Below are 12,557 nucleotides of genomic sequence, written 5' to 3' on the forward strand. Positions count from 1 at the left end.
TGCCAGATTTTTTGGTGGCAAGTGTACAATTGTCAACACTGGCAGATCTCAGTGTAACTGAGAAAATCCATCTATGTGTTTTTGAGTAACATTGTGTAAACACACACACACACACACACACACACACACACACACACAAAGGTAAACGTGCTAAAATGCTCAGCAGAAATTTTTCAATCCACCAAGCATTTATTTTTTATGAAGGGAATTGCCAAGTCAGACTCTTGAGGGAAGTGCCTGCAGAATTAATTCACACGCCAAATGATGGAGTGATTGTCACATAGGTAAAAAATATCCTTACTTACTTTGACACTCAAGTTTGACGTGCATTTGTTCAGTGACTAAGTCTAGAGTCTAAAGGCATTTGCCATTATATCTCTATAGTCACTTGGATATTAGTGTCTGGTTGGCACAGAAGAAGGACATGGCGGAATGCAATTTGTGGATGGAGGAGGTGGTGTCATCCTACCACTGCTGTTTCGGCACCTGTTAGAGTGGTTGATTGGGTTTGAACATGGGTTATTCATCTGTGTCTCCAGTTCAATACGGCATCAGGTCTCCCTGCTGCAAGATTGATTCCCAGCCCGTGGAAGAAAAGTTTTAGAATCATCATTCACAAACTTTGTGCCCCCTCAGCCTCAGGCTCGATCCAAGGTGAGTGTCCTGAGATATTTGGAGAGCTGGTAAATGCGAGACCTTTACACTTATTTTACATTTACTGTCTTGACATTTTAACAAATCCGGCCAAATATTGAAATATTTTGGTCAATGTGATGTTGCATGTGGCTCGCAGGCGGATCCTCTTTCACCAAATTGCTACGCTTACGTCTTATATTTAAGACGCTAGGCCAAAGATTGTTCTATTTCTTTCTGAGCAAAACACGCTGCTCAGAAAGGCTGCTAATTGCATATTTGGCGATGACTTGAGAGCTCGATACAGCTTCACAATTTTGAATGATTGTCTATTGTCCACAGCTGAAGCCTCATTAAGGGACAGCGCAGGAACTCCAACTCAGCCTCTTGCACAGCAACCTCTGCTCTCCTAAGGAGTGGGAAAGAACATTTAAATTAGCCTTAAGGAGGAATTCATCTTAATGACTTCTATTCATTAACAACTAATTAAATATTCACATGCAGGCCTCAGTCTAGCCCTACACACCCAATCTTTGTCTTTGTCTCTTATTCCATTGGTGGTCTGCTGCACACAGTACTCTGCTTTACGTGAGAGGAAGTCAAAAGTAAATCGCATTGTGCCACTGCATGTATGAGTTATGGGCTTAGCAAAATGGGCACCTAGTCAATAGTATGGCATGATGGAAATTATATTTCGCTGAGGAGATAATTGAAAATCAAATCACCAGCAATTACGCTTTACTGCTGACCATGAAAATTGCTTATATGGGTACGTATTGTGAATGATTTAGGTTAAACACTGAAGAATTTCCAAGCCCTGTTTTCAAATTTCATACGTGAAACGCTGAGATACCGTTTCTATATAATCATGAAATAAAAACTTTTGCTCCCCCCCACCTCAACTGCTGTTTTGAGAGAGACATGGGGAAATTTCTTGATAAAGACATTTGAAGATTCCTTTTCCATGATTTACCAGGCAGCTGGCCGGCCACATGGGCCCCAATCAATAAGTTTAAGTCACATTGTTAGCTCCGTAGGACAGAATTAATTTTACAGAGCTAAGAGATGAGTAAAGCCCTCCACTACTGTCAAATATATAGATCAGCATGCGGGGGGAGGAGATGAAAACACTATTGCATCCTACACCCAAAGAGGTTATGTGCAATTTTAGTGAATATGGCCCATTTAGTTTAGAATAAGATGTAGTTTTGTTGCCTTGCAACGCGTTAAAGAGATCACGACTCTGTCTTATTACACCTTATGGCTTTACTGTATATCTTGCTATGAATCCAAATCTTTTTAAATTGCAAAGCAATAGAAATAAAACTAGGGGAATAGTTTTAATTTCATTTTATTACAACGATGATCATGTTACACATCAACTGCGTCTTTTGATTATGTGCATCATATAACAAGAACAACGCTGTGGCCATCAGTTCCCTCACATTTCCAACTTCATTTCCTTTGACTATTCAAAATTATTGAGGTCCAAGCTAATTTTCTCCTCTCTAACAATGTAGACAGTAGTTATGAATGGAGGTTATATTGCACAGACCAGTGAAGCTCTGTGATTGCATTCTCCGTCTCCCTCTCTCTCTCTCTCTCTCTCTACTTCCAGGTGTCGTTGGTGAAAGTGATTGACAGAACTCACAATAGATTTTGAAATAACAGGTTTGTTTAATGTCTGAACTGTGCTGGCATAATCAAATCATCGTCAGACATCATCAAACAGCTCAAAGTCCCCGACCAATCACTCATTAATCAGTTACCTCTGATGGTTTATTAAGATGTGGGGAAAAAAAAGGTGTTAATTGTATGAAGGAATTCAATAATTCAAACGGTGACACATTAGTCTGCAAATGAACAAGTTATCACAGCGCGCGTATTCAAACTGACTCGTGCTCTCCCTGTTTAATTGCGCCAATCGTCATTCTGAGTCATTATTTTTTTTCCCGTTTTCCCCTTGGCGAGTAATTACGTTGACCTTGCTGTTGTATGTGGCTGTTTGAATTAGATTTGTTTAAAACGGATATCGCTATAGACGCTGCTTTTTATTTACCATATCCAAATATGTTAAGATTTTGAATACGAAGTTCACTGCTGCAAGAGGTCAGCGGTAGAAGTACCGTAGACCTGGTAGGTTCGTCCAGTTTGTTTATTTCAATGGATTTGCCCATATTCTGTGAAGTAGTGGAGCTAATTCTCTGCCCTGTCACCCTCACCTTAGCCATTACCTTTAAAGCTCATCAACCATCAAAATAAACCACAATGCTCTGAGGCGAAAAGTATTTGTGCCGTATCTCCTTTCACCAGTAGAGGCGCTAATTTAGTAAATGGTCGATTTGGTCGTATTACAGCACATGCTACATAGTTTGTCGTACGAGTTGGAGGACTTTTTGCTTTTATTTCTGGTTTGTTTTTGTTTTTTTGTTTGTTTTTTTAATTTGAAATAATTGAATGAATAGATAACGGATTTTAAAAGCCATCCTATGACCCAACCACTGGCACGTACAGCGGGACATGGATTAAGCCGCGTGATGAGCCAGGTTGTATTCACCTCTCCGTCTCTCTCTTTCACCCAGTGAGGGGAGGCTTGGAGCCGCAGCCTCCTTTTCCACTCCACTAGAGCCTATCACTGCTGCAGCCGGAGGGCCAGGACCCGGCAGCATGGCGGCAGCTGAGGCCGGTGCAGAGGGGGGAACAGTTGAGAGGGAACAGGCAAGCAGCTAGAGGTGAAAGCAGCAGCAGCAGCAGTCGCAGGAGGACGGAGATGGATGAACAGTACTCCCCAGGATCAATCAGGCACTCATAGCCACAGCAGATCATCTTTCTCCAGGAGCATGTTACTGCTGCTGCACCACTTCGTCCCTGCCCCCTATAAACCACATCACCCCACTTGCCCGGGAGGAGAGAGGGAGGAAACATGAGAGGGAAAGTTCGCTGCTGTATCTCCCTCACAGAGAGGGGGAGGGAGGGAGAGAGAGAGAAGGGTTTGGAGAAGGGGTCGGTCGGAGGATGTATTGACTGTTTTCACTGTGATATAATTGCAATTAAAGGTTGCAAACAGCCCAGTGGATCAGTTTCTCTGCTGTCACCGGGACACATGGCAGCGCTGATGCATCCCCACACACTTCCTCAGATAGCAGGGGACGATTGCTAATGATGTCTGCCCCTGCAGACTATGTGTAGATTAGTGCCATGGCGCGCAGTCGTTTAGCGCCACAACTCCTCGCACATCAGACATTAACAAGTATTTTACTGAGAAATAACACCACAGCCCCGAAGAGACGACAGCAGGAGGAGCAGTGTTAACTCGCTGTTACACTCTTAGGTCAGGAAGAGACTGGATTTGAGATCAGATAAATAAGTGCGTGTAAATGAGAATTTGCCCGTTTGTTCATATGAAAATGTTGTCATTCCTATTTTGTCCTTGATGCAGTTTATTTTTTTTCTAATGCTTGAATAGTTGAAGGACGTTTTGCTTTGATATCTTTAAATTCAGAACACCGACTTTATGACACTGCTGCTGAAAACCCCATAAAAATATAATTAAATGAAACTTTGAATAAATCAAGGTTGTACATAGATGAATGAAGTTGGGCAAATGAAGGTGTTCTGCACATTACAAATCAACCTAATAAATATCTTATCACCCAACTCTATACTGTAGTTCCCCTCCACTCCACAGTGTTTTGGCATTTTCAGGTTATTTTCTTATGATATATCAGCTTGCAGCAACTTTTTATCTACTATACACAGATAGAGGACACTACTTCTACTCTGAAATGTCTTTGCATTGTTTTAATTTTCAAATATTTTCAAATCTAATTTGTTGTGCAGTATAACTTTATACCACATTCTTTGCCCTATCACTGTTCACCTGCCTCACGTGCCTTAACTTATTATTCATACACCGTAGATTGAGGTCATCATATTGTTTATTCGTCTTGTTTTATCTTATTTTCTAATGCTGCTGGTCTTTTGAGAATTAACAAGAATAATTTTGTTGCATGCCTTGATTACGAGTAACGCATCAACACTGCTTCAAAGACACAGGTGGAAAGAAAAACAAGTATGTACAAATACAATGAAGGTACACTGAGCAAACATTTCTGTTAGTGCCGTTCCCAAGTGTGCAGGACTGCTTTTGTCCTTATTATTTGTATCTGTAAATATCTCCGCTTTTCTTTTTTTTACTTCTGAAAGCAACCTCAGTTTCTGTCCAACATTCTGCAGCTCAGAGAAAATTGTGGATCCCCACCACATACCAGAACTAATAACAATGCATGCTAGATTGAATGACTGTACATACTGGCAGCAGTGTCAACTTCTTTCAAAAGGGATTGAAATTCAGACTAACAGTTTGATCCTTTCAAATAGTGTCGCATCGACATAATCAACAGTTACCCTGCGATAACCCTGCCTGACTATCCATCTCACACCCAATCAGTGCATCCCATTAAATTATTTTTTTTTGGAACCTCAATTTCCTGCCCGTGTATGAGAGCCATCTTTATGGGAACTAAATCGACTGTTCATTAACGAGAGGAAGCTGTATCAAGAACAAACATCTTTAATTAACACATCCACCAGCACTTCCTGTCTTTGATCTCTCCATCTGATTTATGCCTCTGCAAGAGAAGGTTGGGGTGGTGGTGGTGGTGGAGGGGGGTTACACGATGTTCGGTGGGGACGAGGGTGCGCGATGTGAAAAGAGTGAAATTGTGGAGCCCCATGTTGATCAGGAACTCTTGCAGCATTAGAAGCTTTTTTTCCCTGTGTGTCAGGGGGGCCAGCTCAATTACCAGTCAGCGAAGCTATCTCAATAAGACCCCGATAAGGCCATAATCCAAAATCCATACAGTTTTAATGACTTTCTGTCTAATCATGGACTATTTTATGAAAGGCGGACACATCACAAGCCTTCCCATTGTCCAGAAACCTTTTGTCGGAATCAGCATGACCACGTAAGAACGACTAAATGACTTAAAAAAATAATGATTCAATTTTTTTTTCCCTTGGAGCCTTCCAGTCATCATCAAATAATTCATCTATAATTTTAGTGTTTAGAGTCAGAGAGGTTAGAGCAAATTAGAGGAGAGAAATCTTCTGCAACTTAGTTCTCACACTGGATTGAAATCTTACAAGTTGGGAATGTAGATTTTCTTTTTTTTCACTTTGTCGTCAAATTCTTTTTAATCTCGTAATCTGCAACAAATTTAATAGATTTGCATGAAGATTTGGCTACTGAGACAAAAATCCCATGACAACATGTCACCATCTGACAGTCTCACGTCGTGTTGCTCAAGGAGTCAGTATGTTAGTCTTTAGCCCCCTCTAGTGTTGAGCTGTAAAACTGTCCTGTTCGTCATCACAGCACAGAATCATAATCCCATAGTATGTAGTCGAAATTATTAATAATTTCTCTGTAGCAAAGCACAAACTGCTCTTTATCATCTGAATATGTCAAAAATAATTTGTTATTGGTGAATATTTTTAAATATATTTTTAAAGTAATTCAGTCTTTTAACCTTTAAAAAAATAGTTTTAACATTTTTATATTTAAAAAGAAATATCAATGTACGTGTCCTTTCATGCCAATAGACTCAAATACACAATCCATTTTTTTTTGGGAGTCAGACCAAATTCCATGGCTCCAGCTGCCACAGTTCCCTTCTTTATTTACTCACTTATTCATGGAGATCATTAATATTTCTTTACCCTTTCCGACATTTCTGTTTGGGGAATATTGTACAACATATTTATACAGTAATCTAGTCACCGCAATGTGGTCAAATCATCATGGCCTTATTTTCTGATATTTTTGACAGTAACATTGAATAAACGTTGATTCTATATTAAGCCAGATTGTGTCACTTACACAAGACAAAATAAACGGCATTAACACGAAAGGAAATAGGAAGATGTATTTATAATCTACCTTTGTTGTATGCTATTACAAAATGCTTGTAAATTGACCATGTGCAGTTGTTTGTCATTATAAGTTACTTTCTCCCAATGGGTTTTGTGGGACAAGAGTTGGCACAGCAGCATATTTACCAGACCCATGCGTAGGCTTGATGACTCACGCCGGTTCAAGTGGACAGAACTACTTGCACTCTATTTCATCAGAAAATTAATTTCACGGTTTAATATCGGAGAGCAACAAGGAACACAATTTGCTACAAGTACATAAAACAGTCTGCACTTAACAACCATTCTGGGAACTAATAATCACATGGTGAAGATGATGATGCTTGTCATCGGGAGGTTACACATCCATGACATCATCCCCTTTGAGGCCCCTGTTGCCATAGGACCAAGACGTCGTGGGGACTTTTGAGAAAACTCTTGAAAACTTTGAACTATTTTTAGCCCCTATCGTTTCTTTCCGGACTTCATTGGCTACGGTTTCTTTGACTGCTCTTCCTTTTGTGTGTCTCTGTTCACGCAAAGTTGTTTTCCTTGTGATCCCCTTGTGTTCTGTTCATCTTCAGTTTGCTTTGTTGGTCCGTTCCCGGCTGTTTTTTTCTTCACTAAACACACATTTTCTCCCTCACCTGCATTTGGGCTCCTGATTCGACGACACCCTGACACCTGTTCTGGCAAAACATGTTTTCCCGTCGAGAGGTGTATCAGTCAAAGAAGGATGTTCGCGAGACCTTTTGAATCACGGTGACTCTTGCCGTTGTTCAGTCAAACCTCTCAGTCTACGTGTCCTTCCTCATTCCGAGGGAGGTGTGTGGTAACCGGCTGCGATAACACTGTGTGAGATGGACCACAGGTGCATAGCTGGCTTTTGTCACAGGCGGGGGGGGGGGGGGGGGGGGGGGGGGGGCTGCCATAGTTTTCCACACCACAGCTGAAGGTCGACCTGAGGTATAAAAGGAGGAGAGCAGCGTTGGGTGCCTTTCAGAAGCGCTCAGGCACACCGCAGACATGCTCGGGTTTCTGGTGTTGACAAGTCTCGCAGCCGTGGGTAAGGAAATGACAGCACACACTGCGCGACATAACCATTCGTTATTGATCCGTCTCTGCCAACATTCGTCCTTCTCGACCCCCACCCCCCCAGATTAGCCATCAGTCAAGAGTTCTAGATCATCTCATCTACCAGTACACTCAAGCTGCACTAGTTTCTCCTGCTGGTGGAAAGCAAATAAGATTATGAGGCGTCTAGGAAACAACATATAAATCACATATATATACATGTATACGTATGTTTTCTGTTTTGCTTTTTGTTTTTACCAGTGCTGGCTGAGCCGGAGCCGCAGCCCAGGTACCTGGAGGACCGCTTGGAAAGGGTTGTGGGAGGTGAGGTGGCCAGACCCAACTCCTGGCCCTGGCAGGTGACCTGAGAGCAACACGCACAGTCCACAATTGCCTTCATGTTTTTACACACACATCAACTTTGTCAGCAGAACGAGGTGGATGATGGTGAAGGGGCGGATCCAATGTGCTATACTCTTAAATGAAGCCTGCCCCTTGCCCCCCTTCAGATCTCTCTCCAGTACAGGTCCGGCAGCAGATACCACCACACGTGCGGAGGAACGCTGATCGAGAGAGGCTGGGTGATGACGGCTGCTCACTGTGTGGACAGGTGACATGATGATTAACCAGAGCGCAGACTTGCTATTCTTTGGTTGTGTGAGATTTAGGTGAATCTGTGTGAATAGTTTGTACTTAAATTCAAAGACGGCAGTGGTGTTTGTTGAAAACTCTCTTTTCCCTACTTTTATCTCGTGACCCGGCTATGATTTATTTCAGTGTTTTGTTTGTTTTTTTTAAATGTCACCAGCACGAGGGCACTTCTCGTGCAGCCTCGTTTATGACTGTCATGCACCAGCTTGCTCCATTTGATTAGAAAGAATAGTTTCCAGAATATTGGGGGGGGGGAAGAATGTTGTTTGGTCGTTCAGTGTCGTTACTGTAAGAATTCACAAGGCTCCAACTCACTGGCTATTAGTCATCTTCATCGTCTCTAATGCATCTGATCAGTGATTGTTGACACGGTCGTGTTTCTCTTTGCCTGTTGTGCAGCAAAAGGACGTGGCGTGTTGTCCTCGGCGAACACGACCTCTACAGCAACAGTGGCAGAGAGCAGATCATGGACGTCAGCGCTGTTTACATCCATCCCAGATGGGACGCCAGCAGATTGTTAGATGGGTGAGGAAGTCATCCCCCCCCCCCCGGCTTTGAAGACTCTTTCAGCTTTATGCTTTTGATGATTTTTAAGCTGTTCTGTCTGTAGTGAAACACGCAATGCCTCTCATTTCTCAAACGTGGGTACATTGGTGTCAAGTACAAATGTCACCTTCGGAAAGTGTTGTTCTGACCAGGAGACAAAATGCCCCCCCCCCCCTACAAAATGACTTTGGTTCCACCTGTTTGAGCCATGGATGTCCACTTCAGGTTTGACATCGCCCTCCTGCGTCTGTCCTCCGCCGCCACCCTGAACTCCTACGTCCAGCTGGGCTCCCTGCCCCCCTCCGGCCAGATTCTGCCCCACAACAACCTCTGCTACGTCACCGGATGGGGGGTCACCTCCAGTGAGTAGGCCGCGCCGCGATCCCTCCGGACAACCTGTGAGTTTCAGTGGGCGGCGGTTTGCGTCACGCGCATCTTGTCTTTCGCATTTCCCCACGCGCAGCCGGAGGCAGCCTCTCTCCGCAGCTCAAGCAGGCCCTTCTCCCTCTGGTCGACCACAAGACCTGCTCCAGCGCCAGCTGGTGGGGCAGCTCTCTCAAGAACACCATGGTGTGCGGCGGCGGCGGTGCTGACTCTGGATGCAATGTGAGTCTGCAGCTCATGTGACGAATTTAATTCCCACTAACGGAGGTCAACTATGTGCTGTTTTGATCCTGTATGCACCTCTGAACCATCATGTCCTTCATACCGAAGACGTTCTCTTTGTCGTGATTCCTCGCAGGGTGACTCCGGTGGTCCTCTGAACTGCCTGGTTGATGGACAATACCACGTGCACGGCATCGCCAGCTTTGTGTCCAGTATGGGATGCAACACTCCCAGGAAGCCCACCGTCTTCACCCGCGTGTCCGCCTACATCGAATGGATGGACTCGGTTCGTCTGAGCGTTGAATACACAGAGTGACACGGTTGCCTGTCAAAGAACAAATGATCAATGCAGTAATGCTACGGGGATGTGGGATCTATGGAGGCTATTGACTCTCGGGATCTGTATGAGATGTCTGATCCGTACTCCTCTTTCTCAGATCATGGTGTAAACGATCCAACGCCGCAGGCCACGTGGACGGCGACCACATTCGACCATGTGTTCATCTACCGTGCCTCTTCACTTGTCTGGCGTCAATAAACTGGATGAAACATTTTGTGCGGTGGGATGACTCATTCTTTTTTTTTTCTCGCAGCCACAGTTGTGGTGTTGGTAACGTGCTGTCACACACAAGCTCAAACTGCGATAAAAGTCTGAGAGGGACAACAGGTGCATTCTCCTGACCGGCGGCGAGCTCAGCAGAGGGTCCACGCCGCACGGAGGGCAGCTCGGGGGATAAAAGAAGGGAAACACGCATGTTGCTGCCCCCCGCTGTTCGCCACTCTAACAGCCACAGGTATAGGAAAAGGCCACAGGGCAAGTGGTGATGCGTTTCCTCTCGTGCCTCGGTGACGGCTGAGTTGGAGCGTCGGCCTGGCTTCGCAGAGGGCGGCACTTTTGTTTTTCCTCTGTAGCACTCTGAGAAAAAGTGCTCTATAAATAAAAAATGCAGTATTATCACTGCAGGAGGAGCTGCGGGAGGTGGGGAAGTGCCCTCTCGCTCCTCTTGGCCCCGGCAGGTACAGCAACACAAAGTCAAAGCAGACGACGCAAAATCCCAGTCGTCCATTACAATAAAAACAAAAGAACACAATGTTAGTCATCTGAGGAGTTTAATCCAGTGCGCAGCGGCTGACTTTTGGCGAGAAAGGTTGGTTTCTGAGTGCATCAGTTGGATGATCTGTTCACAAATCTTATTTGCTTGAATCTAAGTCCTCGTCAGGATACTGCAAGACTGAAAAAGATTCTTTTGACCGGTTCTCCATAAAAAGTATTTTGTGAGTCCTGCTCCAGGTTCGTCCATGACCATTTCTGTGGGGGAACACTGATCAGGAGAGGATGGGCCATGACGGCTGCTCACGGTGTGTTCAGGGGACACACACACTATTGCCAACCTTCTATTTCTACAACGTAATGCCCTACGAGGTATCTCGATTTCTTTTTTGTGAGATTCACATGTTTCCACACCAGACCAAACACAGAATCTGTTTACGTTTGCCTCACCTCTCATATGATGTGTTCCTGTGTGATCTCATGACAAGTGAACTGATCCACGCTGAAGCAGTTCTGGCTCGGTGCGGGCGAGCTTCGGCCCTCTTATCCTGACCAGCGGCCACGGGACAGAGCAGTATCAGGGTTCATATTCATCCTGACTGGAACAGCCACAGCATCTCCTCTGGGTGGGACAACTCTGTTATTGTATCCTAGTTTCTGCCTAACACCTCTTATTTGTTCAACATCTTAGTTTTCATGGACGTTTCACCTAGAACGTTTTACATTGGAGTCAGATTTTGATTGATTCAACGAGGTTAAATGAAATCCTGATTGTATGATGTATTATATCTATATATATTCATTTTTTATATATTTTTGGGCAGGATGTTCCAGTCGATACTTGCTTGGATAGGACCAGTTAGTGCTGTGGCTGTATGATATGAATGGAGTGGTAATTTCATACTTTTTACCTTCAGTAATGACATTGCCTTGTTGCGGCGGTCGGAGGAGGTCTCCCCGCCCTCTGACTTGAGGCTGGCCTCTCTTCCTCCGCCTGGCGAGATCTTGCCTCACAACCACCTCTGCCACGTCACCGGACATGGCCGCATCTCCAGTGAGTCAAAATGCGACTCCCTCCTCACATTCCTCATTTTGACTGCGAGCGCCGGAGCGTCAGATTTTTCAAATCCCATGCATTGCGACCAAACCAAACGCATGCACCCACGGTTGTGCATGTTAAATATTTACCCTTTCTGTCACCGGCTGAGAAAAATCTGCTGAACATTTCCAAAAACTCACTCGGTCCCACTGATCACACGCGGGTGCTTGCAAGTGTGTCACACCTGATCACACCCAACCTGTTCAGACAGATGTTGGTGATAATCAGTCAGATGTCTGTGGATTTTCCTTTCACATTCTTATTATTATTCCCATGATTGTAGTGTTACACGTGTTAAACGTTATTCACCTATTTCAACGATGATCAGCATTGAAAACGGTCAACCGGTAAGTAAACCATGTTCAATGTGTCTTTAATAACTTGTGGGGACTGGAAAGACTTGGTCATATATATATATATACATGCATATGCATGTGGTCAGGTACTGGACTGTACTGTAGATTGCAAGATGCAGCTGATTACAAACTGAACATATGGCTTTTTCTTTCTCCATGCAGGCCGTGAACAATCCTTGAAATGGATGACATACTCGGAACTCAGCTTGGTCTCTTTGCCGCAACTGAACTTGCCGGGTTTTAAAATCTTCTACCAATAAAATTGTGAAAAACCCGTCGATATCCGTGTTTTAAATGACTAAGTCTCCACAACTGGCCCCACAGCACACATATCATTTCACATGATGCCCCTGATCGGTCATCCACCGTCATCGAGACAAATTCTTCCATTCAGCTAAACACAAACCTCATCCTAAAACGTCTACTTCAGGGTTTTCCCTCTGAGCAGCACTTGTACAACATCAAGTTCCTCCTGTGACAGGAACGGGACAAATGCGCTGACAAGCAGAGGGCTGCGCCGAGGGGCTGTCGCAGGAGCTCGAGCGTACACTTTTGTGTTTTTTGACACATTAGGAAAATGAATCTGTGTCTGACTTCTGACAGCCGACAGCAGACACCCATTTTGCAG

The 12,557-nt window shown here is 44.3% G+C and overlaps 1 protein-coding gene and 1 long non-coding RNA gene across 2 annotated transcripts; both read left to right on the forward strand.

Annotated features, from left to right (window-relative positions):
* Window positions 1–341: 341 nt before the first annotated feature.
* On the forward strand, window positions 342–5,228 carry LOC118309033. The gene is made up of 3 exons (XR_004793387.2): window positions 342–654; window positions 2,252–2,304; window positions 3,216–5,228. It is a non-coding gene; the product is annotated as an uncharacterized LOC118309033 (long non-coding RNA).
* Window positions 5,229–7,494: 2,266 nt separating this feature from the next.
* LOC118309974 (elastase-1) lies at window positions 7,495–9,977 on the forward strand. Its single transcript, XM_035632666.2, has 8 exons — window positions 7,495–7,612; window positions 7,882–7,979; window positions 8,130–8,230; window positions 8,671–8,796; window positions 9,043–9,179; window positions 9,281–9,423; window positions 9,560–9,709; window positions 9,861–9,977. Exons 1-8 carry the CDS (start codon window positions 7,573–7,575, stop codon window positions 9,870–9,872), a joined length of 807 nt encoding a protein of 268 aa, XP_035488559.2. The 5' UTR covers window positions 7,495–7,572; the 3' UTR covers window positions 9,873–9,977.
* The last annotated feature ends 2,580 nt before the right edge of the window (window positions 9,978–12,557 follow it).

Source organism: Scophthalmus maximus, chromosome 6 (genome assembly GCF_022379125.1).
Source record: "Scophthalmus maximus strain ysfricsl-2021 chromosome 6, ASM2237912v1, whole genome shotgun sequence".
NCBI lineage: Eukaryota > Metazoa > Chordata > Actinopteri > Pleuronectiformes > Scophthalmidae > Scophthalmus > Scophthalmus maximus.